General features: G+C 40.3%; 1 protein-coding gene across 1 annotated transcript in view; it reads right to left on the bottom strand.

Annotated features, from left to right (window-relative positions):
• The window catches only part of RUNX1T1 (RUNX1 partner transcriptional co-repressor 1), a gene marked incomplete at its 5' end in the record, with an annotated part of 129036 nt that extends 113697 nt beyond the window's left edge, over positions 1–15339 (bottom strand). The window contains 2 exon segments of the mRNA XM_079901601.1: positions 15218–15245; positions 15247–15339. Of these exon segments, the coding sequence (XP_079757727.1) occupies positions 15218–15245; positions 15247–15339 (121 nt within the window).
• Positions 15340–26811: the final 11472 nt, after the last annotated feature.

Here is a 26811-nt window from a genome sequence, read left to right as displayed (position 1 = left end):
CAAGCTGCAGCTAATAGAAAATACAGAAAGTGAACTCTGCTATATAAAGGATTTTTGTTACAGAAATATAATGTGAAAACCAGATGCAGACAGAAAACCTTAATCACAGATGGGAATGTAATCACTGGCATACTGAATACTTTTTTGATCAATCTTAACCATATGCGTAATGTATTTATTTTCTAAGGAATGCAATAACTTGAGAGAACCTTCTATTTGAATTCAGTTAACCTCGTATTTATAATGCTTTTATCTTACTCCCCCATCCCTTCAATGTGTACACTGAGCCAAGGTTTTAAAAGGAAGAGTTGCTGGCCTTGGCAAATCCTTCTTGTATCAGTTTATCTTTCAAAGTTTTAATAGGATGTAAAGACTACACACATCAGAATCAACCTCAAAAGCGATCAAGTGCAGTTCCCCATTACTGTGTTTCTCAGTCACTGCCAGGAATCCCTTCACTGCCCAAACACATTTCTCTACAGAATTATATCAACATTTGGGGCAAATTTTCCTTTAGTAAATAAGATAGTTATTCCAAAAATGAGGCTTTAACACACCTCTTTTATCTACCAATATGAACTGAATCAAACCTTTAACTTTTTCCTTTCACAAAAACATCTTGTAACGTAAAGAATGTCCCTTTACTTTAATAAAAATACAATTAGTTTTTGGTTCCAAAGGGAATTACCACAAAAGGAATCTGTTACATCATACCTTACTTAAAAACATTACCTTAATAAGCACAGTCCCTGACACTGGGTTGTAGCTTATCTTTGTCAAGACCTCCACAACCTTATTTGTAGGACAATTCTGAATCCCCCTGATTTGAAACAGTCAACGGAGCACCACCATGTAGGCCTCACTTTAGGACTACATTCAACTTCCAACAGGAAGTGACTGGGACACTATGTTATTTAGGGTGTCCCTAAACTTCAAGGCCCCAGCTGCACAAGTTTCCTTAAGCTTCTATGGCATATACTCATCCTGATTCTCCTTCTCTCTTCTAACTACTCATCCCCTAATATATGCATAGAAACAAACAGTCCTTATTCTGGCCTTATTCTGACATTCAAGATCCTCCATGATTTGGCACTAACCTACACCTTTCAGCCTCTGCTCCGTCCATGCCCTTACAGGGTACAGCTCTTCAATGGATAAACTCCCATAGAATGCGTCACCTCATCTTTATGGCTTTGCCCATTAACTCTTCCACACTTAATGGCCAGCTCCTTTTCAACACTCAGGTTTCATTCAAGTGTAACTTCAGAGACAGTCTTCCCTCCTATCCAAAATAAAGTCTCACCACCACCAGCAGCACCCGCCACCATTCTCTCCAACATTGTTTTTTTTAATTGTCTTCATTACATTTAACACTATGGGGAATAATCTTACAAATGTCTCTATTGCATGCCCCCCTAAACTGTAAGATCTATGAGAACAGGGGTCTTGTCTGTTTTGCTAATTACTCTATCCTCCATACTCAAAACTGTACTTGACACCTAAAAAGAATACTAATGAAATGCTATAAAGGCCCAATTCAATCCCTGAGACCTTCACAAACCTTTCCCTGACCACTCCTGGGGCCCACGATCATTCTTCTTTAAACTTCTTTAAACTATAATAGCATTTATGGTCTATGTCAGGCGGGGCAACCTTTACCTTTCCCTTCCAGACACTGTTCATATGAGCCCATTCCCACCAGTACTGTACATACACAGGCCAGTATGGAAATCACCCAGGGTATCCAGGGCTATGAAGCCAGCCCTTCCTCCCACAGTAAGCAGTAGGATACCACGATTAAGAACTGCAGGCAGCATTAAGTCCATACAACCTCTAAGGTGTAAATGCACTCTAGTAGTTTTTATGCATAGACTTATCTCCCAACTGAGTTTATCAATTGAGTTTCCTGTTCTGGAAAGAGATCCCATCTTATTCTCTTGCTGTCTTCAGACCTTACCTTGATGCAATATATGCATTTTGTAGTAATGGCCATGAGGGAAGGGGCCATGTTTATTCAACAGTCTTCATACCCAGTGCGTGGCTCACAGAAGGTGTTCACTCAGTATTGGCTGAGTGAACAAAGGAATGATAACGGAATCACTATCTAGTTTTTCTTCAAGCCTCTTCCTCTTACTGTGATAAAGCATTATTTTAAAATCCTTCAAGTATTATTTTAAAGATAAAAATTAAACAGAAAGCAGCTGACCAATCTATGAATTATTTTTAGTCAAACTGACAATGCAGGATGATCAAGGAGTTAACAAAGCAGGCAATTTAAAATAGTAAAAAGCTCTAAAATATCTCGTTACAGATATAATTTAATCTTCAATAAAATAAAATCTCCTAAAATGACTGCACCTTACCTGCACTGACCACTTAGCTCACTGCATGCAGTTGGACTGGAATCTCAGGTCTTACACTTATTAGCTATTTGATCTTGAACAAGTCACTTAACCTTTCTAAGCTTTAGATGTAAATCTCTACAGTAGGATAATAATACCTAACTCACCGGGATGATATGAAGAGATAATACTTATAAAGTGCCTATCTTGCCCCTAGTGCAAGTGTTGTTTTATTCAATATGCTCAGTTCCTATCAATCGAGAGTAGAAAGGAGGTAATACCTATTTTAATATTATGATTTAAAGCATTAAAGCACTAGGTCACTACTCAAAAAATGACCTAGTGAAATCAAAACATTTTCTTTTCTGAAAGTCACTGCTATACTATTAGTGATAAAAGTAAGTATGCTCAGTCAACAATCCCAAAATATGTGGAAGGTGCAGGTCCTAAAACATTTTGCAGTGGAAAAAAATAAAGAACCACAAGCTAATGGTTTGTGATTAACTTTTTCCTCATCTAATTTCATCTATGGAAGAGCACCTCTAGAGAATAAGAGAAGAGAGAACCAATTATTTCCAAAGACTGGTTTCTCCAAATAAAGGCATCTGTTCCATGCCGGCAACTTTCACATAAAAGAAAAACGAGACTTTGAAAGTATCTGTATTCAAGGTTGATGGCCACATGTCTCAAAAAACAAAACAAACAAACAAAAAAAACTACAATTATCCAACTGCAAATATTGTCTGGTTGCTGCTGCTTCTTATCAGCTGATATCTCTCTCTCCTCTTTCTTCCCTCTCTTTTCTCCCTCCCTCTCCCTGCCTCAGAAACTTGTAAAGCTATGATATTTTTTGTACTCTAAACAGTAACTTTTTGAAGTACAGTGAGAAGTCTTGATAATTTTCCATTTTAACTTTAGTATAATTCCCACCTGCAGCCTTTGTGGCTGGCCCTGTCCATGGGGAAAAAATGGGGTGGTAGGATTTGAAGACTTCCAGGAGAGTGGTACTGAGCCCTGGAATAGAGAAGCCTGGGAGTCAGAAAATCTAGGTTCAGACCTCGCCCCACAACCCATGCAGGGCGACGTTGGGCAAGTGAGGAAGCCTCTAGGAGTGATTTACAAATGAGCTCACTCCCAGGTGAGTGTTAAGTAAGGCAACATGTGAACTTCACTCCACGAAGGCATCTACCGTGCCTCCTCCCCACACATATCTGTCTGAAATTGTTCGCTCACTTGCATTGAGGAACTAAAGGCTGCCCTTCTGAAACCATCTCTTGGAATTGTTACCTGGAAGCAAAGACAGTAAGATGCTTCACCCGCTTTGGTGTTCAGCCACAGAATCTTGGGATGAGACAGACCTGTCATTCTATCCAGTGCCATTCCTAGTTTTAAGGCTGGTTCATCAAGCAACAGCTGGAATCCCACACAATATCCGAGAAAAGACAAGACTGGTGAGTAAAGAGGGAGTGGGAGAGGGGGCTGTAGAAGAGTGCTAGGGAGAAGTGCTCAGCCTGGGGTCTGCCCAGAAAACAGACATGACAACCAAAAGAGGGACGGGAGCCCCTGGCACCTAAGGGATCACTTGAGGGCATGGGAGAGGGAAAGCTGAGAGTCACAAAAATGGTCCTTGTTGGGGCCCTGATCCAAGGGACAGTTCCAGCTCATAAATATGTCCATGCATACAATATTTTGATTACAATTTCAGGGATCTCATCCTTGACAAAAAGTACATTTGTGAGCCATAGGGAGAAAAATAAATAAAACAGGTTAAGATGTGCACTTATGAACATACAAGTGACTTGACCACTTCAATTTACCCAGGGCTGCTATACATGTGGGGTTTTTTTTGTTTGCTGAAACTGAAACCTAAAATATGGTGGCAATAAATTGTACATTCTGTGATAAGAGAACACAATAAAAAGGGATCAAGGGGGGGAAACGGATTGGGAAAGAAACGACATGCTCTTGCAACCAAAGATTTCATTTTGGTCTTAGCAATGAAATATTTGAGGACAGTATTAAGTAAATAACTTGAAATATTTGAGAACAGTATTAAGTAAATAACATGAGCTTTCACCAAATATTTAATAAAGCATCAAAAAGTACCCCAACTGTTCCAGACTCCTACTTTCAAGGAGCTTACAAATCAGCAGAGAAGTCTGAATCACATGGATAGCAGCAAAATGCTAGATGTGAATAAGTTCTATCTTTGAAGAAGAGAGGTCATGAAAACTTGAATAGTTTCATTAGCAACTCAGAAGAGGACAAAGTAGGTTCCCTGCAGAAACAGCTCTCAATTAAGGCTGAGGTGAGAAAGGTCTAGCAAATCAGGAGCATTGTCTGACTTGAACATCTCTATATCCCCAGGCATTAAACAGGACTAGACTCCATTAAGAATTTGCTGAGTGAAGGTGACGGAAAAGGAACAGCCATAGAGAGGAGAAGATCCTACAGGGGGCTTCCAGAAGAGAGCAGTGGACAGTTCATGAGTGGTCAAGTCAGATGCCTAGCACAAGCAAGCCTTTCTGAAATGATATTGTGCTTTGTATATACCATCTCATGCAATCCACATGACAACCTTACGGGTCATGCCATTATTATCCAGATGAGAATTATTTCCAGATGAAGAGTAGGAGATTCAACAAGTGGCAAAGCACTGGGGAGATGCGTCTCTTCACCACTTCACTTGACTGCCTTCTAGCAGAGAAGAGAACATAATCACCTTCCCCCAGAAGGGCAGAATCCCAGAACCATTCATCCCAAGCTGATGCTACAGTCTCTAACTTTGCAGTGAATGAAACAGGTATGAGATTTGCAGAAAGACTCAGAGGACCAACAGATGTGAAATAAAAATTCTCCTTCCAACCACCAATGCCTGAGCCCCACTTTCTTCCCATAAAGCAACTACTACTGTCAGATTCATATGCATGAGTAGAAGTTTATGCACTTTTGGTAAAAATGTAGCACACTATATACATTGCTCCCTGCTTTTTTCCTTTCACAATATATCTCAGGAATGATTCCATATAAACATATATAAATCGGTCTCATCCTTTTAAAAACTATAGATTGGCTACAGAAGAAAGAAGTCTTAAAAAATCCAATTCTGAGAGATTTTTATCCACACACTCTGAATTTAAAGTTCAAAGAGTAAAAAGAATTCCCATTGTTTTCAAATTAAATGATACTAAACAAATCAAGGTGAAAGTCCCTGAAATAATATTATAGTGGTGAACCATAGCCTAAAAGTCCTACATTTTGTTGTTGTTGTTTCTTCCAATAACTAAAATTCCTTAAATAGGGGAGACAATTAACAGTGAGCCATTTAGTAAGAAATGAATAGTGCCCTTTAAGATATAAAAGGGATTCCTTTGCTTTTCTAATATGAGGCCTCCATTTTAAAACAAAAACTTGTGATATCACACATGATAGTATTTTGTTTACAGTCTGCTGATTGTAAAATACATAAAGACAAGTTTCTATTAATTTCAGTAATATTTTAATGCATTTTTGTTCATTTAAAGTGTATTTGAAAAATGTCATTGTGTGAAAAAGTATTTGGTCTGCAGACAATGCTTGTGCTACTGAATGAATGAATGAATGTAGGTTCAAAAGCCCCTTGAAACTCACTGCTCCCCACTCCTCAAGAGTACTGAGCCCAGAGTCTGGGACACGCTGCTGTAGAAGAACAGCTTCTGCCCTCCCATCAACTCCTCCTTGACTCCTTATTCTCTGGTCCCTGCCTTCTCTCCTCTACATAATATTAGAATTGAAAGAAATTTTTATAAATTATTCCCTAAACAAAAGTCCAATGTTTGAAACATGTAAAACAGTTAGGTTGCTCTGGTGGAAAGTTAAGGGTCCAGACCCAGCCCTCCTGACCACTTTTTTATTCTCCCACGTGGCCCAAAGTTACCAGCAAAATGAAAGGAAACTCAAAACAGTTCGAAATCCATGCAAGGAGCCAAAGCATAGGAGCAATGAATAATCAATCCTCCATGCAACCAGTACCCTTTAAGGAAAACCTACGAGGTTAACAGCCCCATCAACATTTCCCAAAAGCAGCTGGATCACAAGAATCCCTGGAGCAGGGATACACAATTGGGTTCTGAGGCTCCTTTCTGGGGGCTGTGATTCTATGAGTCTATAAGGGGTAAGGAAGCTGCCCCTTAAACATTGAAGCAATGCCCAAATTCTGGCAAGCTATGTGCACTGGACATCTAATCTGAGCTGTCATCACTTCCTCCTCTCTAAATCCACCCGATATCCAAGTACTAATTATTTTTCCTTTGCAATGTCTCTGGCATCTGCCTATTCCTTCTTGTCCCACAAACCCAATTCTGGCCATCCTTCTATAATAGCTAACATCTAAACTACTGCAAAACAAGGTCCCTACCTGGCCTCAGTCTTCCCCCATTCCAACCCATCTGGCCCACCGCAATCAGACCAACTCTTCAGAAACACAACTTTAACTGGGTCCATGGTTTCCTGTTGCCTGGCACAATTTTTTTTTTTTTACTTTGGTTTTATTAAGATTTATTTTACCATGGCATCCTTTGTTCAAAAGAAGTCCAATTAGAAAATCTAATATCTAAAGCAATTTGTCATAAAGAACAGAACTATTCTGGTTTCACAGTGCTGAGAAGATAAACGAAAGGGCCTGAACCCAATCTGGGCACACTCTGTGCCACCTCCCAACCCTAAGGGGTCCCATAGGACACAGTTTTTTAAACATCTGGCTTACTCAGAAGATAAAGTTTAATCAAATGCCTTATGATCTTTCTGTTTATTTCCCAATAATCACCCAAGGGTCCTTTTTGCTGTATCTGCATACGTTAATTTACTCTCTCTCTACCCTCTACCCACCCCACCCCAAGACACATCGCTTCTCCCAAAACCTTTTCCAGTCTCCATTCCTGCCTTATAACTGCCCACAACCCCATTACAATAATGTCGCCTTGATAAATCCTACCTGTCTTAAGACAAGGTGAAATTCCAACTCACTCCACCTCTAAAATCTCATTTACTATATCATTTAACTGGTAAGTAATCAAGCCTCTTCATCTTTTGTAGCTATTTAATTTGTCCTGAGCAGGTTTATCATTCAATGGGAACTGAGCTTACTACCTGTTCTGTGCTTCCATCTAACACACTGCTTTACACATAGTAGGCATTCATTAAATATTTATTAATTTACTTCAGATTTACAACCAACAGCAAAAATCTTAATTTTCTTTCAAATATTCTAAAAGGTTTCATTACCAGGGCTACCCAAAGAACATATGCCTTTCTTTTCAAATAGTCAAATTAGCTTTAATGGGTTGCTCATTTTATTACTTTTCATTTATATTTTCCTCTGATATTTTATACCCGCTTTCTCTAGCCAACTCAAAGCTTGACTTGGACAAGTCAATGGAGACTGATCACATTTACTTTCCATTTAGACCTGAATATCAGGTCTAAATGCACCTACCTACCCTTATTTAAACAAAGGATTCGAATTCATTGTCCACATTTGTTTCCCATCAGAGGTCAAATGTGGATCTCATTTCTAAATAGCTCTAGCTAAAGATGAGAATGAAAATGTGTGACAGGTAGGGAAAGGGGTTGGGCAATAAAGAATACTTGCCTGACACATGATAAAAGTTACAGAATCCTAACATCACTTAAAAAGAACACTTTCACAGGAAAGGATTACTATGTCAGTCGATAAACATCACAGTTCCAGTCCCAATATCATCTGCTGTTCTTCCCAGCTGTGTTTGCTTATCACTGTGTACATAACATATGCATAGACTCAGAAAATAAACTAGCAGTGTTTCATGACCTGTCTTACAGCTCACATCTTCCTGTATCTTGAGGTTAGGGAAAGGAGTATATAGTACATCTAGTTTTAACAAAATAGAGCAACCAGCTTCCTAAGACTTTGTATTTAAAGCACAACTTGCACCATGCTTACCATATTCACTGGGAGATGACTTCCCAATTTCTAATATTCTGCTTGCCAAATTGGATGTGCATTTGAAATGCTCTCAGCAATGCTGCTGTGGTAGCTCCCTGGCACAACCCTATGCCAGCCTTTGCGGGTACCATAATCTATCTACTTCAGTGTCACCAGGTGCACTCCCCACAAGGTCTAGTGGAAGGGATGTCCCAAACACTCTAACATCTTTCAGCTAGTTTTCTCTCCTGGTGCTCCAATAGACCTGGCCACAGCTAGCTCATCACAGCTCTGGCAATATTTCTTCTCCTATTATTAGGGGCCCCCTAGCTCTTGAGAGCTTATCTTTAGACAAACTGCCATTACATCTCATGGTAATATTTTCTGTTATTTCTCTGATGTAAAATTCAATCCAGTCAAGTCAGGTACCAACTAAGAGTTCACTGCATACATACTTCTAAGACATTCATCTTTGTGGCAAAGAACTTCAATTTGGCCTCCCACCAAACTTGGAATGCCACTGCAAGAGCTTTCTATAACCTATGAAGCCACAGTGATTCCTGTGGTTTCCGTTTCTAGTGACACATGAAAGTAATGTAACGTGCATGTCGTTCCTAGTAAACAGTAGAAGTTTCTACTGCCATCCTGGATGATGACAAAGGGCTTACCTTAATCAAATCAGAAGTGTAAAAATGTAATAGTTCCCAAATTCCAAAGAAATCCAGCCTGGGTTCATTATTACTAATTTCACAAATTAGGATTAAACTTTTAATAATGTCTATATTTTTTCAAAATGAAAGTACAAAAATCAAAGTGTTACTGGTAATAATTGGGCTCTTAACTACTTTTTAGAAGGAACAGCAGACTGTTCTTTAGACAACAGACAGTTTTTTGGTCCTTCTTACTTAACATCTGATTCTAGCCAAATGATAATGTACCCCATTGGTTTAAATAAGCTATTACTTACCAGGTTCTCTCCAAAAATGGTTTAAAGAGGTCATTTTCTAAATTTCCAAGTGACTTAGGTCCAAACCTTGAGACTGTGGAAAGCCTGGTGAGCACAATCAATCACCACCATGCTTTAGCCTCTAGCCCCTCACTCCTGCCCCCAGGCACCAAGTTCACCTTGTCTAGCAACCCTGAGGGAAAAGCATAAAGGCTATTTTCTTTGAGCAAGACCTAAAATCTTTAGTTCCTTCTCACTGCATAAACAGATTCTTCCCTCCATCATTCACTTCTGAAAAAAGTACAGTAACAACTAAAATTTCTGACAATCATCCTAGATCCAGGACGGCTATGGAAAAAATGACTCACTATTCCCCATACCCCTTCTTCACAATGAAGAATAGTGGGGAGATAATGATGTTCCACACTGATTCTATTTCCCAGTTATATGCAGATTAGTAGTGCCCCCAACTCAGAATTAAAACTATAAATGAGGATTTTTTTTCATTCTCCTAACCATGGGAAATTCCTGAAAGCCTACTCCTAATATCCTATATAGTCTTGTACATAGGACAGCTGAGAAGCCTAATGATCAATGAGTCTATCATTTTGCTCCTGAAGAATGCACCTGAGGGCTGGAGTGCACCCCATGTCACCCAGAAAGTCAGTGACTGAACTGGAAAGGGAACTCCAGTTTGCCTATTAGGGGAATGCACACACACTAGATCCTTCTTTTTATAATAAAATAGTTTACACCAGGGGTCCCCAACCCTGTTAGGAACCGGGCCACGCACAGCAGGAGGTGAGGGGCGTGTGAGTGAGCAAAGCTTCCTCTGCCTCTCCCCATCGCTCCTCCATTGCTCACTCTACCGCCCTGAACCTTCCCCCCCACCCGCACGCCCAGTCCATGGAAAAATTTTCTTCCATGAAACCGGTCCCTGGTGCCAAAAAGGTTGGGGACCACTGCTTTACATTACATAATCAAACTCAAGATGGTACAGAATCCCTCTCCTCTTAGAAGTGACTAGGAAGTGGACCTAGCCAACTGGGAGATGCCGAGATCGAGATATAGAGTGACCAAACTGACTGGGATGGGACAAGCCTCAGGGACTAAGGACACTGGGCAGAAGACCACTCTGGAGTGCTGAATGAGATCAACAGAGGGAACAGGCCTCAAGGCCTCAGTGTAGTGCAGGAAGGTGGTATTCTGATGGGAGAACAGAATTTAGTAATGGAAAAGCCTGGATTAGGAGGCACTGAGGGATACAGAGTGGCATGCATTTGGGCATATCCAAGGATATCTGCTGGCCAGTAGCCAACTGTGATTCCTAGGTTGGGGGCAAGGGCAAATGTAAAGAAAACAGTGGATGCATAGTTCATAACTGCTAAGGAACACGTTAAGCCAGATATTCAGAGAACATGGCTCTAATTATTAGAACTTGGGAACAAAGCAGGTAATTAATTTGGGGAACACAGGGAAACCTCAGTTTTCTAAACTGGAGCAAAAGGTCAAACCAGAAGAACTACTAAAAGAGTGATGGACTAGAGCTCTCTGAAATGAAGAAAGTGAAATGCTGGTTAATCATTTACTTAAAATCAGTGATGACAATGTACATGAAGGTTAATGCCAGGCTCACAGTAGGTCTCTAACATTTGTCCACTCCTCTACTTTCTCCCAAGTCAACAACTAGGTGGCAGCCCTTGAATGCCCAGAGCACATTCAGTAGTCTATGCCCAAGGTGTTAAAAGATTAATGAATCTAGTCAATCACATTCCCTAAGGCACTTGGAGGTGTTGAGATTGCTGGACAAACAATGGGAAAACTTTACATTTGTGCCCTCCACATTCAACAAGATCTATATCCTAGAGGCCCCGTTCACCCAAATACTGATTTGCCTTAGGAACCCTGATCAATATGAAAGCCCACAAAAGCAAACCCCTACTTCATGAGTTACATTATACAGGTAACCTCAATCAGAACTATCAAAGCAGAGGGATTTTAAGTACGTCTCTTACAGTCATTGAAAATGTTAGTGGTTCTAAGCAAGATTGATGGTTTAAAACTTTTTCAAACAAGAGGGTCTCAAACCTTAAACCTCAACCATGGGGCATTACTTTTGCAGTGGTTCTGATATAAAAGCCTGAACATCACTTGACAAAGTAAGAACATTCTGAAAAGAATCACAAGAAGCTCTTCCCTGTTCAAGCCACATAAGGCACTGAGGCTTAAAGGCTGATTGTGGCTTCAGCACAAAAAACAACTCACTAGACGATCACACGTACCAAATGATGGGACTGTGTCTATGAAATAAACTTTCTTCACTGATATGTGATCCAGTGTCATTTCTTCAAAGCGGCAAAGTGCTCGGTGCTATACCAGAGAATATACCCACCAAGGAATATACCCAGATCTCTGAAAGATATGCCACAATCTGGCTTCAAATTGGAAATTACATTCTTTATAAGCATTATTCTTTAGTTGGTTAAATACATGTAATCACAAGTACACACAATGTTGTTTTTCAAACTACCTCTTCTTTTGACTGGTGTTTCAGAAGAAACATTGCATTTGTTAATATCAAATATGCTAATGTGTCACAGTGTCTGTCTTCTCTTTTATCCACTCTGGAGATATTCGGAGCTTATCTCCGAAGAGTGTGTCTGGCAATTCAAGTGTGAAGCTACAAGCTACATAGTCTCTAATTGATCCAAAGCAGTGATCATGTCTCACCCTAGACAAATTACTATAGCCACAAGTCCACCCAACTGCAATTGTGGATGGAGTCAATATTGAACCTGATCCAAATTTCACCAGTCTTCCATCTAACTTAATTCTCTATGTCCAGTTTTACATGGATAGCATTGCCATTCATTTTCTTTTTGCAGGAATGAAGTATTATTTTTATTATGATTATTCATGTTAGAGTTCTCTTTTTAATACTGGATGATTATTTTTTTTAAACATGTCTTTCCTAGAAATAGCACTAGTAAAATGCATCCAATTTTTCTCTAATGTGGTGCTTTCCCTGTCCATAAAACTTATTTGATTAGCAGTACTATAGAAGCTAAGGCTTTTGTATGCAGGCACTCAAGCATAATGTAATCATTTTATTTAAGCATGAAAAAAATTATTCTGAAAGCCCTGTTAGGTAAAATATCCCTGATTGGTTTAAACTTACATTTGCAGGTATATTAAGGGTGAAATAAATCACGGAATGCCCAGTATGCAATCGAATAGTGTTAACTTTGTTATAATAGTAAGCAGTAAGTTAAAAATTGTAGTATTAGAGAATGTAAGGAATAACTATCATTATAAATAACTGCATTTAAACAGGTTATTTTAAAATAAATTTTGTTTTATGCGAAACCATTTTATATTACAAGGGTTTTCACCCATGGAAACCTCTTTCATAGTCAAACGAGATGAGGTCCTAATTGCATAATACCATTTATCTGCTGAGGATAAAAGTGCCAACAAATGAAAATGCACATTAGGCAAGAGATTGTCAGAATAGAAAATTGTCTTTTTTATTTCTTTTTATTTTTTTGTTTTTTTGTTTTTAAATAACCCACTCACATTAACGAAAGACTGCAGTAGCTTCCAAATTATAGGTTGTTATTTTTAGTGGAAGTAGTTCAATATTCATATTGGAGCAGATGTAGCAGTTTAACAAAACAGCTCTTCAAATCCTGCACAAATTGAAAACAGGAAAACTGATTGCATTTTCTCTTATCACTTTCCTTTTCTGAATTGACACTTTTGGCCTTCTGAAAATTTACACATGGCTTTCATCTCAACAGCACCTGCTGATCAAACAGAAACCTAACATTTTCATGAAAATGGTATAAAGAACTAGTTTTGTTCTAAACACTGTAAAGGGCATAAGTTGCCTACTAGATAGCAACAACTGCTGGGTATAAGGCATATTCATAATAGTTTTACATTTTCATTAAGCTTTAAAAAAAATACATTAAGTCCCTTCTGGTTTTTTCCATGTTCACTTTTGTATGATTCAAATTTCTTTGACTCAATGTCTGCCTAATACTTAGTTTTATCATGCAGCGACTATGCAAAATGTGTAAAAGGGTAGCTTACACTAAGATACGGAATATTTAGTATTTTCTCTGCCACTACTTGGAATACACATATTTATCTATATATTGCTGTCTATCCAGGCACATGGGTGTAAAATACACACATCCCATTTTCTCATTCCACCCACAAAAAAAAGCAAACAAAGTCAGGCCCTATTTTTGAAGGGGCCTTACAAATTGTTTTATCAGATACAGATTTAGCAGGTGCTTGAATGTTTGAGGATCCCCAACTGGGGAAAAATGGATGTCACCTGAGCACAGGCCAGTAACGATCTACCAACCACTCAGTGTAAATATCTCTGGGAAGGTAAAGTTAAATCTTGAAAATGGGTATTCTTATATGAAAAATACAAGATTGACAGCTAAGTAGCTTCCCAGATTTTTAAATAAAAGTCCATCACATATTTATCTGTTACACCTAACTCTAAGTAAAATTAAAGATGTTCCTAAGACATGCTCTCTGTCAGTTTCCTAGCAAAAGAGCTCTACCCCTCTGAAGGATTCCAAGTGTCCATTCCCATTCTGCCTGGGTGACAAGGTAACCTCAGGCAGAAATGACATACAGTAATATATGTACCACTCTGGCAAGTTGGCCTGTGAATTTCGGTGTTTCATCATGCTCACTGAGGCAGCAGCAAACCTGAAATGTCAGTATGTTCAGTCAATGGAAGTGAAATAACGGGACTCTATTGTCTTACCCAATCGATCTGCTGTTGTCAACAAGGAAACATGCCCCCCTGGCTTTAAACAAATTTTAATTAGGCTCTTAGTTACTGGTTCATATTTACCTATGAAAACACTTATCTTGACTATGTGTAAGAAGCAAAACAATTGTTTTTCCCACTTTTATCCATTTTAACTACCTTCTAAAGTTAATACTATATTTTTTTAAGTACACTCATGAGTGTATTAAACATTTTTTTAATTAAACAGTTTTATTAGACATTTTAAAATTATTTTTCTTTTAAACCAACTCCAAGGGAAAAAAAATCCCATGGTTCAAATCCAAAACACAAATCTACCTAACAACTTGCTTTCTTTTTCCCTCTAGACCTAGTTGAAACCATACTATAAAATCAACTAATTCCATATTAAAAGTAGGTTTCATTTGCTTTTCTCACTCATTCAAGTACCACCATTAGCATCAATTCACCACCCATTCAAAACATGTCACACAAAACCAAACACAAATGATCAATTCCAAAAGCCTCTACCAATTTTGCTCAGTTTATCAATCTTACAAATAAGGGGTAAATGAAACTCCTGTTATATGGGGGATGGTGCGAAGAAGGGCAGGAGGTGGGGGTGAAAAGAAAATAAGGCATTTAAGCCCTTCAAATTTGCCTAAGTTCTACAGTCCCTCCCTGCACCAGAAGGGAGACAGTCTCACCTTACAATAAAAATAAAAATGAACTAATCAAGTTGTTAAGCAGCTTTTTCTCTCCCCTCTTCATCTAAAGGCTTCAGCATCCCGTCAATAAATAATCTATTGTTCCCCCTTTATCCAGTCTCTTTAAACCTATTCAGAATGGCAAAACTAAACCCAATTAAAGATAAGGCCCTCCGGTAATCTCACCTCCGTGAGTCCTGTCTGGATAGCAGAGGTGATGGGAGATAGCGGCCAGGCCAGGGCTGATGCCTCCTCACCACACACAACAAAAGGCAGATTTCTCTTTCTCCCTCTGCTAATCTTTAAATGTAAATTCTCTCCGCCAGCTAAGAGGAGCGACAGATAACATGTTACATCTTCACTTCTCCTGGTCTTATCGACTTCTGAATCATTGGAAAGGGAGAGAGGAAAAGAGAAACGCAGCCTCCCCACACCCCCCTCCCCCGTTCTTTCCCACCCCTCCTTCCTCCCTGCCCGCCTCCCCTCCCCGTTCACGGAGATTACCTTCTGGCAAAGGAGCGCAGGAGAGGCGGCCGCAGCCGAGGCGGCACCCAGACCGCGGCTTTGTATTCATTAAACACACATCGGAGCTTATCAGAAGTAAAAGGCTTGTCAGGATGGCACATTGTGTGTGAGTGAGTGTGTGAGCGCAGGAGGGAGAGGAGAGAAGCCAACGTGCATCAGGGTGATTACAATATCAGCAGGGCCCAGATGGAGGCAGGAAAATAAACAGAGGGTGCGTGTGAGACGGAGCGGGAGAGGGAGGAAAAGTGGGAGAGACAGAAAGAGACACAAGCTGGAGGGAAGAAACGGAAAGGCAAGGAGGGGGCGGGGGCTCCGGTTCCAGAATGGGGATGGCAAGGAGGGCGAGGTACCCCAAGGCTGGCTGAGGGTGAGAGCCAGCGCTGGGGGAGGGTGGCCTGCATTCCCCAATCTGCCTCTACCCGGAGAGAACGGGAGGAATCCAGACTAGCAAACTGGATTTCCCTGCTCCAGGGCTAGACCGCCAACATTTTGGAGGTTCTGTCAAGGTCAAACGGGGATCAAGAGCTCTCTTTTGGCGGAGCTTATAACAATGAGACATTCACCATCTCACCTCCATCCAAATAGCCACAATTTGCAAAACAAACCTAGTGAGTCCTCACAGCAGTTACACAGCCTTCCAGACCGACCTCAAGTGGGAGTTCCCATCCCTTTCTTTGCTGACCCCAACGGTCCTAATTTCCAACCCCCTACCCACACACACAAAGACCAACCCAGGCAGATACAAAATATCTCATTTCTCTGGGCTTCAAGTGTCCCAGCAGAAGACTTGTGTAGCCAGCATCACTGTGATAAGAAGGCGCACTTGTGATTGGTAGCTACAGGTGACTCTGAGACACCTGCTCCACCTCCAGAAATTGTGTTGGGGAGGGGTTCCTCATGTGTACATCTGAGAGTCTATTTTGGAGGTGGGAATTTAAAACTGAGGCAATCAATCTCGGCTTGAGCTCGGCTCACAGCTCTTCACCCACCCAGAGCCCAGGAATCAATCAGAGAACAAGCAGAGAACTAGCGCTCCTCCATCAGCCCAGAGTTCATCTTCCACCCCATCAGGGTCTGGAGGGAGATACACCTGAGTGGTCTCATGGGAGCCCCTTTCCACTTTTAAGTGCACCCGTCAGACAACATGAACATCTGATCAGATCCTTAATGGAGTGCAGATAATGCAGCAAAGAAGGTTATTTTATTGCGGGGAGAGGGAGTATTTGGTCATGTTGTATTTCAAGGCACTGAAGCTTGGTTAACAAGCTCTCACTGCAGTATGAAGAGTTCAGAATAAAGTAGCCAATAAAGTACACAATTGTTCATGGCATACATTGCAGCCCCAGCTGCAGTGAAACTTCAGATTGTAAAATAGTTTATGCATGAGGTCTCAATATAAAGAGACAAAATAGTTGGGAGGAGGAGGAAATAAGGCTAGTGAGTAGAGAAAAACACTGAAGAGCAAGAGAATTAGCAGCAGCCTCTGCGAGGAGACAAATTTGAAGAAGCCCTTTAGAAAACGAGAAGCACTGTTTAATCAAGCACTCCCCTCCAAATCACTCAGTCAAAAAAGTTTTATGTGTAGTGGATCCTCCTGCCCACCCCAAGAAAATAATTAAGGGAAATTGGATAGGTAAGGTAAAGTGAAAAAAGCTGGGCATTGGTGGGGGAAGGGCATATGTGAAAAATCTTGTCATGCAATGAATGTCAGATGAAAAGGGGTCTGCCACAATCCACCAGTAATCCAATAATGTGGAAAACCTCGTGGTATCACTGAGACGAGAACGAGGTAGTATTTCCCCATAAATCTTCAAAAAGTGAGCAGGTTCAATAGTTAGAGAAGGGTGCAAGGATAGCAAGTAAACCATTTGGCAGGGTATGTTACAAAATCGAGTGCACTCTAAATGGGTGAAAATCTGTCATTCTTACATGTTTTAAATTTAATAAGATTTCTCTCATAAAGGGTCACCTTTCACTTTTCCTGTTACAAAAACTGCATTCAGAGTAACCAGACACAATCACATACACCTTCCCCTTTATTACATCTTAGATCAATTTGGACACAAACTACCCACAAACATTTATAAATCCAATGCAACTCTAGGAAGTAAAAAATACAACTTACAAATGCCAACTGATTTTTCCATTACATGCTCTCTGAAAAAATGCTATTTAAAAAACAAAGCCCTACTACTTTCAAACCCAGAAGAGGCTTACATTTTTTCTTTAAAAGGCATCCAGACACTGAAGGCATGAAGAAAACTTCACAAAAGCTTATCTGCCAATGTTCTTATTTTGTAAAGGCACAGTATTTCTATTACTACCTTGTTTGTTCACTGACTTTTGGCTCACGGTTACAGAAAAGATCAACCAATTCTCAAATGGGAAGAATCCATGACTCTCTTCCAAAGCAAACACTTTGCTGCAAAGCTTTCAATTAAAAAAAAGGGGGGGGGCAATATAATAAGAAGTATAATCACAGAATAAGTGTACAACAGAAAGTGGTTTCTATAATCACAGCTGTCTTAAAGGCCAGGCTGGAGACTAGAAATCTTAATTTCAACTAGTTCCTTTCTTAATAATAGGTTACCTTCCTATAGGAGCAAGAAGGCCCATCTGCCTCAGGCAGATAAGTTTCGAAGCATTAATTCAGATAAAAATCTAGCATTTTCTTTCTTTCTTTGAGTATGTGAATTCTAGTGTGCTATAATGTGAGAATTCCAACATATGACCATTATGGCATAATATCTCATTGCTCAGCTTGTCATTATTTCATTTGTAATTCTTATGTTAATTATGTTCATAATTACTATAAACAGATGTGGTAGACATTCATGTGACCTTTTATTGCAGAATGCATTCCTCACTCATTTTGCTATAATTTCTCATGTATGTGAAACTGAAATGCAAAAAAAAAGCTTTCTAATTTTCTAATGTTTTATATGCATAAGTTAAAACAAAACCTACCTTCTACTTCATCTGCATTTCAAAATATTAGAATATTCTTAACATTTAAGCTGCTTTGTAGAACATTTTCAAATTGCACACTGACCCTCACTGCTGCTCACTAAATTGTAGCTATGGATGCCAAACAAAGGCTAGCGTCCGTGTCTAAGTTGTTTGTCTTTTTTTATTTTTAATATCAAAGGTTAATGCAGCAGAATTGTGCTTCAAAACCAAGTGCCTAACAGCTACATAGCAATTTATTCACTCATAACTCAACCATCACCCTCTTTACATAAAACACATTTACAATAAAATCAGTATGGATTTCATTAGCTGTAAACCTCCTCGAATTTCATTTCTTTGGCCCTAATCTATAATTAGTGTGGACAGACAGGTGCAAACCCTTCTCTTCTACAGATGGCTACTGGAAATGGTGCAAAGTAGCTCCTTCTGTTTAAACAACACAGAGATAACCTGTTCTGTCTTATCACCTACAATTACCTCCATTAAACTGAACTAATGTTTGCTTTAATAAAATGTTCACTGTTCTTTAAACATTATTTAGGAACTCTTATATTAATGGCTGTAAAAAAGTGAAGTTGGAAGGTGTCTCTTTAGATAATAATAAATAACTTATTCTGGATGAAATGTTCTCACTTGATGGATAATATTCTGGGGTTCACAAAGGTGTTTTAGTTGACTTAACATTTGTCAGTTATTTTGCATAAATAGGGTCAAATATGGTATTTTTAAAAGGCATCTAGGTAACAAACAATTTAACAAGAAATTCAGAAGTATGAAATGTTTAATTTCTTTCTTAGAGATTTTAACTTATTATTGAAGTATATAATTCCTAAAATCCTGGATTGTTTTCAACGGGTATTTATGTTAACCTAATTTTATGTATTTGTTTAACTTCTGATGGATTCTGAAAGTTGTATGAGTTCAACATTTTAAGGCACATTTTAAAAATTAACCATGCATGCAAGTGCACTCTGCAAGCACATGGTTAAAAATACCACCATTTCATAATAAATAGCTTCTATTCTATAAAGCAGAGATCACTTCTGCCTGCTTCTGCTATCAATAAAGTCTGTGGATCACTAGATGATGAATAAGGTGTCCATAAAACAAAGAAATTTTAAATGCCCAAACGTCAACAAATAAATACCTTTTCCCACTGAACTTACATAACTTACAGTAATAGACTCCAGTAAAATGCAACTGACTTTTTTTTCACATGCAAATCCTGCAGGTGCCAATTTTTCAGACTGCTTTGCTATGAAGGGCTATGCTGCCTGCATAAAACCTCAATGAAGAAGGGTTTGCATTCAGTGCCTGTCAGCTGATGTTCATATCAAAGAAGTGAGAAACAGGATTTGACAGTGAAGAATGTCCTAACCTGACAACCACTGACCAGCATTGCTATTGGAAGCATTTCTTTCTCGTGATCCCTTTTCAATGTTGGGAAAAAAAAGAAAAGAAAAAAGTGTTTTTTTTTCTTTTTTGGCTAAGCTTCTATTTTACAATAAAATAAATGATAATGGCACCTTACATTTGTGTACTTCTTTGCAATTTATGAAGTGTTCTTTTATCTGCAAATATTTATACTAACACCCTGGATGGGAAAGCTCATCATTAAATACTAGCATCAAGAGCAATATCTTACTTTTCTTCAGAAAGGGAAAATCGTAAAAATATTAAAAAGCTACAGTCCTGTAGCTGCAACACATACTGTCCTAGTATTTCCAGCAACTTGCAGTTTAATAGTGCAGCTCCATTGTACTACAAGTAAAATGTGTCTTATTAGGAAAGTCCTTTACGGATCATTTTAAAATCAAATTATTAGCAGGTATTAGCGGGTCACAGAGACTAAGGCTACAAAGGAAAATATCATTTCAAAGATTTCTGGTCTGCTTTGAGTTCTCTAAACATTAAAGAAAAAATAAACCGTTTTCTCCACTTCTTTTATTAGGTGTGAACTGGACACTGGAGAAACCACATACTCTCCCATTCAGTATTTAGCTTTTCAAATAAAATGAGTGCTGTCTAAATGGTTTACAAAAAATTATTAATGCTTAAACAAAGTCTCTTAATATAAAGTTATTCTCTTAGTATAATCTTAGATAAAGTCAGCTTTTCTGTACCCAGAATGAGCCTGATTCCTTGATTATTTGGTTGAAATTTTTTCTTTTGAAAGAATAAGCCAAAGAAATATCAAATGCTAAATACAGTACAAGTAAAACAATGTTAGACTTCAACTTCCTCAACATACTTCCCAGCTGCAAAAAATGCCTAGGTCAAACTAAGACTCCCTGATTAATACTGGGTGAGCCCATCAGATGTCCCTTTAAAAACAACAATCAATAAAAAGAAAGAAAAGAAAAAGAAATCAGACTGCCCTATGTATGCTACCTGAAAGCCCACACAATGTTAAAACTAGAATTGACATTAAGGATAAACAAGGGAGAAAGATCCAGAGAATTATGAAATTGCTTCTCTTTGTACACATCACATCTGACATAACCACCCAGGTTTGGGCGAGGATGGTTTAAGAAACAATTGTGTTTGTTGATCTTTTCTGAGGAACTGTGTGACAGGAGAAACTGGGCACAACAGAATACTCACATGGTCAAGGCAAAAGGCTGCAATAAACTAAAAGAAGGCCCCCGACACTAACAAACCGTTTATCACAGAGAAGCTAGTCAATTTGTATTCTAGTGAGTGTGGACTCACTGGGCACAGACCCAGTTTCACTCCTGTTCTATGCAAAGGGAGGGGTATGATAATAAAAGCTACTGAGTGCACTTAAAAGTGGTACAGATGTTTAAAAGGAGACTAGAAGGGGAAAAAAAACCCTGTAAAACAGATTTCAGTTCACCCAGAAGGTAGAAAGGAAATGCTTTGGTCAGCAACCCAACCTTTACCAGGGGATAAATCAATTTGCAGCAGCTGTGGACAGCCATTTATATAAAGGCCCTGGGCAGATTAATTAAGGGAAGCGAAGTTAAAAATTCGAGGGGGCCCAGAGTTACATTAAGCACATGAAGTTGGTCTGGAGTAGCCTCCCCAGCTCTCCTAATCTTCACTCCCACGCCCTGGACTCTGTGACTGGTCTTCAGGAGCTCCTCCACGGGGAATACTAGCTGTTCCTTAAAGCGACACTGTAGCCAGGCTGGGGCACGTTGGGATTTGAGGTGCCCAACCTTGTATAATAAGCTATGCTCAAAAGATTTCTCCACTACGCTTTACAAGGAATAAGGAAACCCAGGGCTGCATGGCTCCCCAGCCAAATCCTCCAATCTTGAAAAGCGCGCGGGGCGGGGGGGCTGTTAAGGGAGGACTGGGGCTATTTTTAGTAACAGTCTTGGTTCACATCCTACTTCCCGGAATCTGTCCTCAAACTTTTCCAAGGATTGACTGCCCTTACCCCACCCCACCCGCCAAAAAAGTTTGAAAAAACGGATTTAAGCGCCTTGTACCGACCTAACCGTCTTTTCTTAAGGCGTCCTGGCCAGCTCAAGGTCCGCCCAGGGAGAGGGGTCTGGGTGCGCCGACCAACCCAGTCCTTTCAGGCTCCCAAAGAGAGCGGTGGGGCCCGGAAAACGAAATTAATTCCCCGGACGCGGCTCCCCGTCTGGTCTGGGCTCCGCCAAGCGGGAGCTGCAGAGCACAAGGCTCCGCTCCCCGCTCCGGAGACGCGAGCCGAATCGGGGATGCAACTGGAACACCCAGAGGACTGGGGCAGCAGGGCCCCGGGCGCGCGGAGGTCTGGGCAGAAGCGACGCTGCCCACTGGCCCCCGGCGGCAAAGCCCCAAACCCATCGCGGGCGAGAGATTCCGGTCGGGAGACGCCGACAAGAGCTTAGGGGGCCGCGGCCTGTCCTCCACGGGCTTCCCACTCGAGTAGCCCGAATGCCCAGGAAGAACAGGGAAAGTTCGCAGGTGGGCGCAAAAGAGCTTGGGTGTCGCTCAGAGGACCCCGACCCCAGTCGCAGCCGGGTCTCAAAGTTAAGATTCCTTCTCTCCTGCTCCCAGAGCTAAGTTTTCCACCATCGAAACAAGCCTTTCCTTTCCAGTTAAAAAAAAAAAAAAAAACACGATGAGGGTTTAGGGCCACCTGCCAAATGCACCGTAGGTACCTTGACCGGTTGTTTGGTCGGGGGGTAAATACGCATGATCTTCCTGCTCATATATCGTAATCATGGAGAGGAAAGAAAACTGTTGTAAACAGTGTGGGGAATCTAAGAGTAAAAACTGCATCCTTGGCTGACCCGTGAAGTTCAGTGTCAACGCAGCTTGGAGTCACTCGCGACGTTCCTCTTTGCCCTGGTGCGTAGTTCTGCCCTAGTTCAGCGACAAGTAACAGCCTGGGGCCTCTCGGCCGAATAATCCAAATGAAGATGACGGTCATCAGAATAATAATTAATAGCAACAGCCAGAGGCCCGTCCCCGCCGCCCGCCCGCCCAACCCTCCCGCGGGCACTTACACTGCACAGGGCCGGAGAGTCCCACCATCCGCAACCGGCTCCGAGCTGCAAATAAAACTTCCCGTCGTCTCGGCAGGCCCGCGGGGCGAGGGGGCGAGGGCACGGCGCCTCTTCCCTCGCAAGGCCAGAGTGTCCGGGACCACTCGCCCACGCGCGCTCGCCACGAGGCCTCGGAGTCGCGCCGCGGAGCGCCTGCGGCCGCTCGGCGCTACGCACAGCGAGCTGCGGTGCGAGGAGCCCGTGCTCGGGAACGCCAGCCAGACGCAGCCTCCACGCAGAGCCCAAGACTTGCGGAGCACCGCTCCTCCCGCCTCCCTCCCTCCGCTTTTCTGTTGTTGCTGCTGTGGCAGACAAATGTGATGTAGGGCGCAGGGAACTGCCACTGTCACAGGCGGCGTCTGCGTCTGCCTCGCCCGCCCTCGCTCACTCTCGAAGAAGGCGACGCATTTATCTGCAGGGCGGCCGAGCGTCCGCCGGGGAGCAGGAGCGCCGCGCGCTGTGCGGCTAGAGCGCCCGCACCAGGCCGGCTCCGGCGCGCGCTCGCGCCCGGGGCGCCGCGGCCGCTCGGGAGGGAGGCGGCGGCGCGGCCGCTACCAGGTGCAGGGAGGAGGGCCCGCGGCGGGGCAGGGGGGAGGTGGAGGTGGGAGACATCTGTGTCGTGCAGGGGTCACGGAGGTCAAGTATATGTTAACAATGGGCAGGCCCCGCTCGCTAGGGCGCGCGAGCGGGCGGCCTCCCTCCCGGCCTCGCCCTCTCCCTTGCAGGCTGGACGTGGGGCTGGCTCCCTAATGATGCTTTCCCGGGCCGCTTGCTCTCCAGCGGCCCGAGTGCCCTGCAGTAACCCAAGACGACCACTTTCCCTGGCCATCTGGAGCGCTCCTGGCTGCCCTGCCTGTGTCTCATCACTGGCTGGAGAGACAGCTCTGCTAGAAATCAAGCCACTCTCAGATCTCCACTCTAATCCCCTTCTGTTAGCTGATTTCCAGACTGACTATTTGCTTTCGTATTAGATAATAGCCTTAGAGAAAACAATTATCATTTTCTTTTTTCCTTTGTTTTTCTACTTCTTCCATAGTATATCATTAAGAGGGGCCTCTTTCTATCTCACGTTTTTGTTGGTTGTATCCCCCTCCCCCAGACCTTAATATCAATACCGGGGGTGGGGGTGGGGTCCCCGGAGGAAAAGACAGGGTGAAAGAATTCCAGATATTTCCAAAGTAAATAAATAATCTCTCAGTGAACAGGACTGACAATTTGTTCGTACAGAGCAAAAAGGGCTTGAATAATAATGAAAATATTAATATGTAAGTCAAATATGATCAGATAATGGCTTGCAATGATAAGTAAAATGAAATCTTTTCAAATTATTATGGAACGGTGCCACGACTGCAAATGTTATTATATTTAGTGTAACAATTTGAAATCCTGCTCTGAACCATGTTTTTTCCCAACTGGCTTAAATCAGTGCAAAATGTCCTGTGTGCACGTTTCTAAATTTCATCTCTACAAAGGAAAAACTGCTTAAGATAGAGTCAGAGTGAGCCTGATGCAGTGGGAACTGATGAGACATTCGTAGGTTTTATTTTTTTAAATGGTGCTTCAAATATTTAATAGTGAGTAAAATCCCTTCCCCCATCCTTTTAAACCCAGCTGGAGCTTCCAATTCTGAAGTCTTTTCAGACTCTACTAATTTTTTGCAATTCATTTTCAGAAAACACTCATTGTACATTCTGCCCTCTCCTTGGGACATTTGACTAATGAATTACAATGGATTAATGAATTGTAATGTTAAGTCTTGGTATTTGATATCATGATGCATTTAATTTGAATCTCAAGTTTTATCAATTTGTACATTCTATAGTAATTTCTGCATTACAGCTCTTTATTTTTTGCTCTCCTTGCAAACCTTAACAGCATTAATAATCTTAAAATATAAAATTTTATGTACACTACTCTTAACTCCTTTATGTAGGAAATTATCAAAGCTTACCTATATTTAAAGAATCAAAAACATTTTAATATTTCATTATTCTATTACTTGTATTATTTCTTCTGTCCCCAAATTGAAAGCCGAGAATTTAGATTCTGGGGCTATACATTTATTCTTATTTAAGATTAATAAAATGACATCTGAATCAGGAACGATTCTTACGAGATAACATTACTTCTAAAATCACATTGTAAAGTTTAGAAATAAAGTAAATCAACAAGTTTTAGGATGTAAAAAATAGAGGGAGAAATAAAATATACCTGTCATGCTACATTTTTCTTCTTCCTGAAAATTGTGCCAAAGTAGGTGAGAAATTATAATAGAAACATTAAATTTCAAAATCAATGGAAAATAACTTGCAGGAAATCAAAACAGTTTTACATTTTCAGGCTGTATTCACAACACAAAGCCGTATATTTAAATCATATTTTATAAAATCTTGTAAGATTCTAGAAGGCTTATGGGGTTCTCCCTTTTGCCAGTCATTCTTCTGGAAGAATAATAATCATTGTTCTAGTTGTACTTCTTTTTTTAAAAAATGCACAACATTTCCTACTCAATTTGACTTTACATCAGATAGAATATGTCACTAAATCTGAGCGTTTTTAAGAATTCTGATAAGAGCAGCTAAAGAATGTATATCCTGATGCTGATGTATAATCAATCAGTATATTCCTTAATCCCACTTCTCACCCCCTTTAAAAGCCTGTGTCCTACAAAATGTAGAACACATTTTTCTCTAGGGTTTATCCTTATCTCCTAACTCCTCTATTTGGAGCAAATAGTAACTATAGGGACCAACTCAAGTGTGAGGTGATTCTTGAATTGCAAAATCTAGGAAAATAAAACATTAAATGAAAAGGGAGGGGCTCATTGATAAGTGTGGTAGGAGGGTGTGATTTGCCTGAAAACTATACAGGTCCACAAAATATTTGGTTACCCTAGCTTCGGGGTAGGAAATACACATGACATTACATTCATAATGCAATAAACTATTAATTGATACATTTTTTTAAAAATCTAAGGAGACAGGAATCCGTATTGTCTGCCACTCACAAGAGAAAATCAGGTATCTGTACTTTCAGGACTATTATTTTGCTGAGCCAAAAAAAAAAATCTTAAAAATTTTTTTTAAAAAGATTATTTACAAAAATAGGCAGCTATCCACCCTAATGAAAGCACTAAATTGAAAAATAAAATAATCACTAATGTGTTAAACTATAAAAACCCTTACTAGGAATTTTTTCTCCCAGATTTTTTTCTCACATCATTAAATTTTCATTATTGTAAAGGTACCGAGTTCTTTCAGCTTACAGGTTTTTTTTGTTTTTCAGTAATGTTACCTAAGAATGCTTTTTGTTTTTCCTTAAGCCAATCTTAAAAAAACGCAGAGCGTTAGAAATACAAATTTCAGATGACTGCTTATTATCTTCTTTAGAGATGTGTGATTCACCTTTCACAAACAGGAATTCCTATACAAAATTTTAACAAGTCCTTAATTAGCACTTTCAAAATTCCTTCTTACAGATATTAAAGTTTGAATGACTCCCAAGCTGCGATTTTTCTACATACCTTGAAAAAGTCCTCCTGTTTGCTTAGGTTGATGAAAATTCTGAATTACCATGTTACTTATTTTTAAAGAAAATTATTGTATTTGTGAAAAAAATAGAACATGATAAACATAAAGGACGAGAAGCAATAATTACATTTTCATAAGTGAAGAACTTACCCCACTTGCAATTTCTCTCGCTTTTGCTGTGTAATTTTATGTAGCTTACTTTTTGAGCTTTGTAAGGACAAATCTTCTTCCAGATCTTTGCAGTTTTGTTATTTAACTTGTTTAAGGTTTAATTTTAGAACACAGAACAAAAGAATAAATTTTAGAAATCTTTTTATCTTATTCTATAAGTGTACAGTGTAAATACATTAGTTCTTAGGAGACCTAAGATAATAAACAGATTTTTTTTTAATAGAAAATTTACAAGTTAAACTAAAAATGGCTCTCAGGACTTCCCTGGCCATCCAGTGGTTAAGACTCAGAGCTTCCACTGCAGGGGGCACAGGTTCAATCCCTGGTTGGGGAACTAAGATCCCAAATGCAGCGTGGCGAGGCCAAAAAAAAAAAGTGGCTCTCATGATACCTTCAA

The sequence above is a fragment of the Stenella coeruleoalba genome (genome assembly GCF_951394435.1).
Source record: "Stenella coeruleoalba genome assembly, chromosome: 17".
Lineage (NCBI taxonomy): Eukaryota > Metazoa > Chordata > Mammalia > Artiodactyla > Delphinidae > Stenella > Stenella coeruleoalba.
This window is presented reverse-complemented; position numbering and strand designations above follow the sequence as displayed.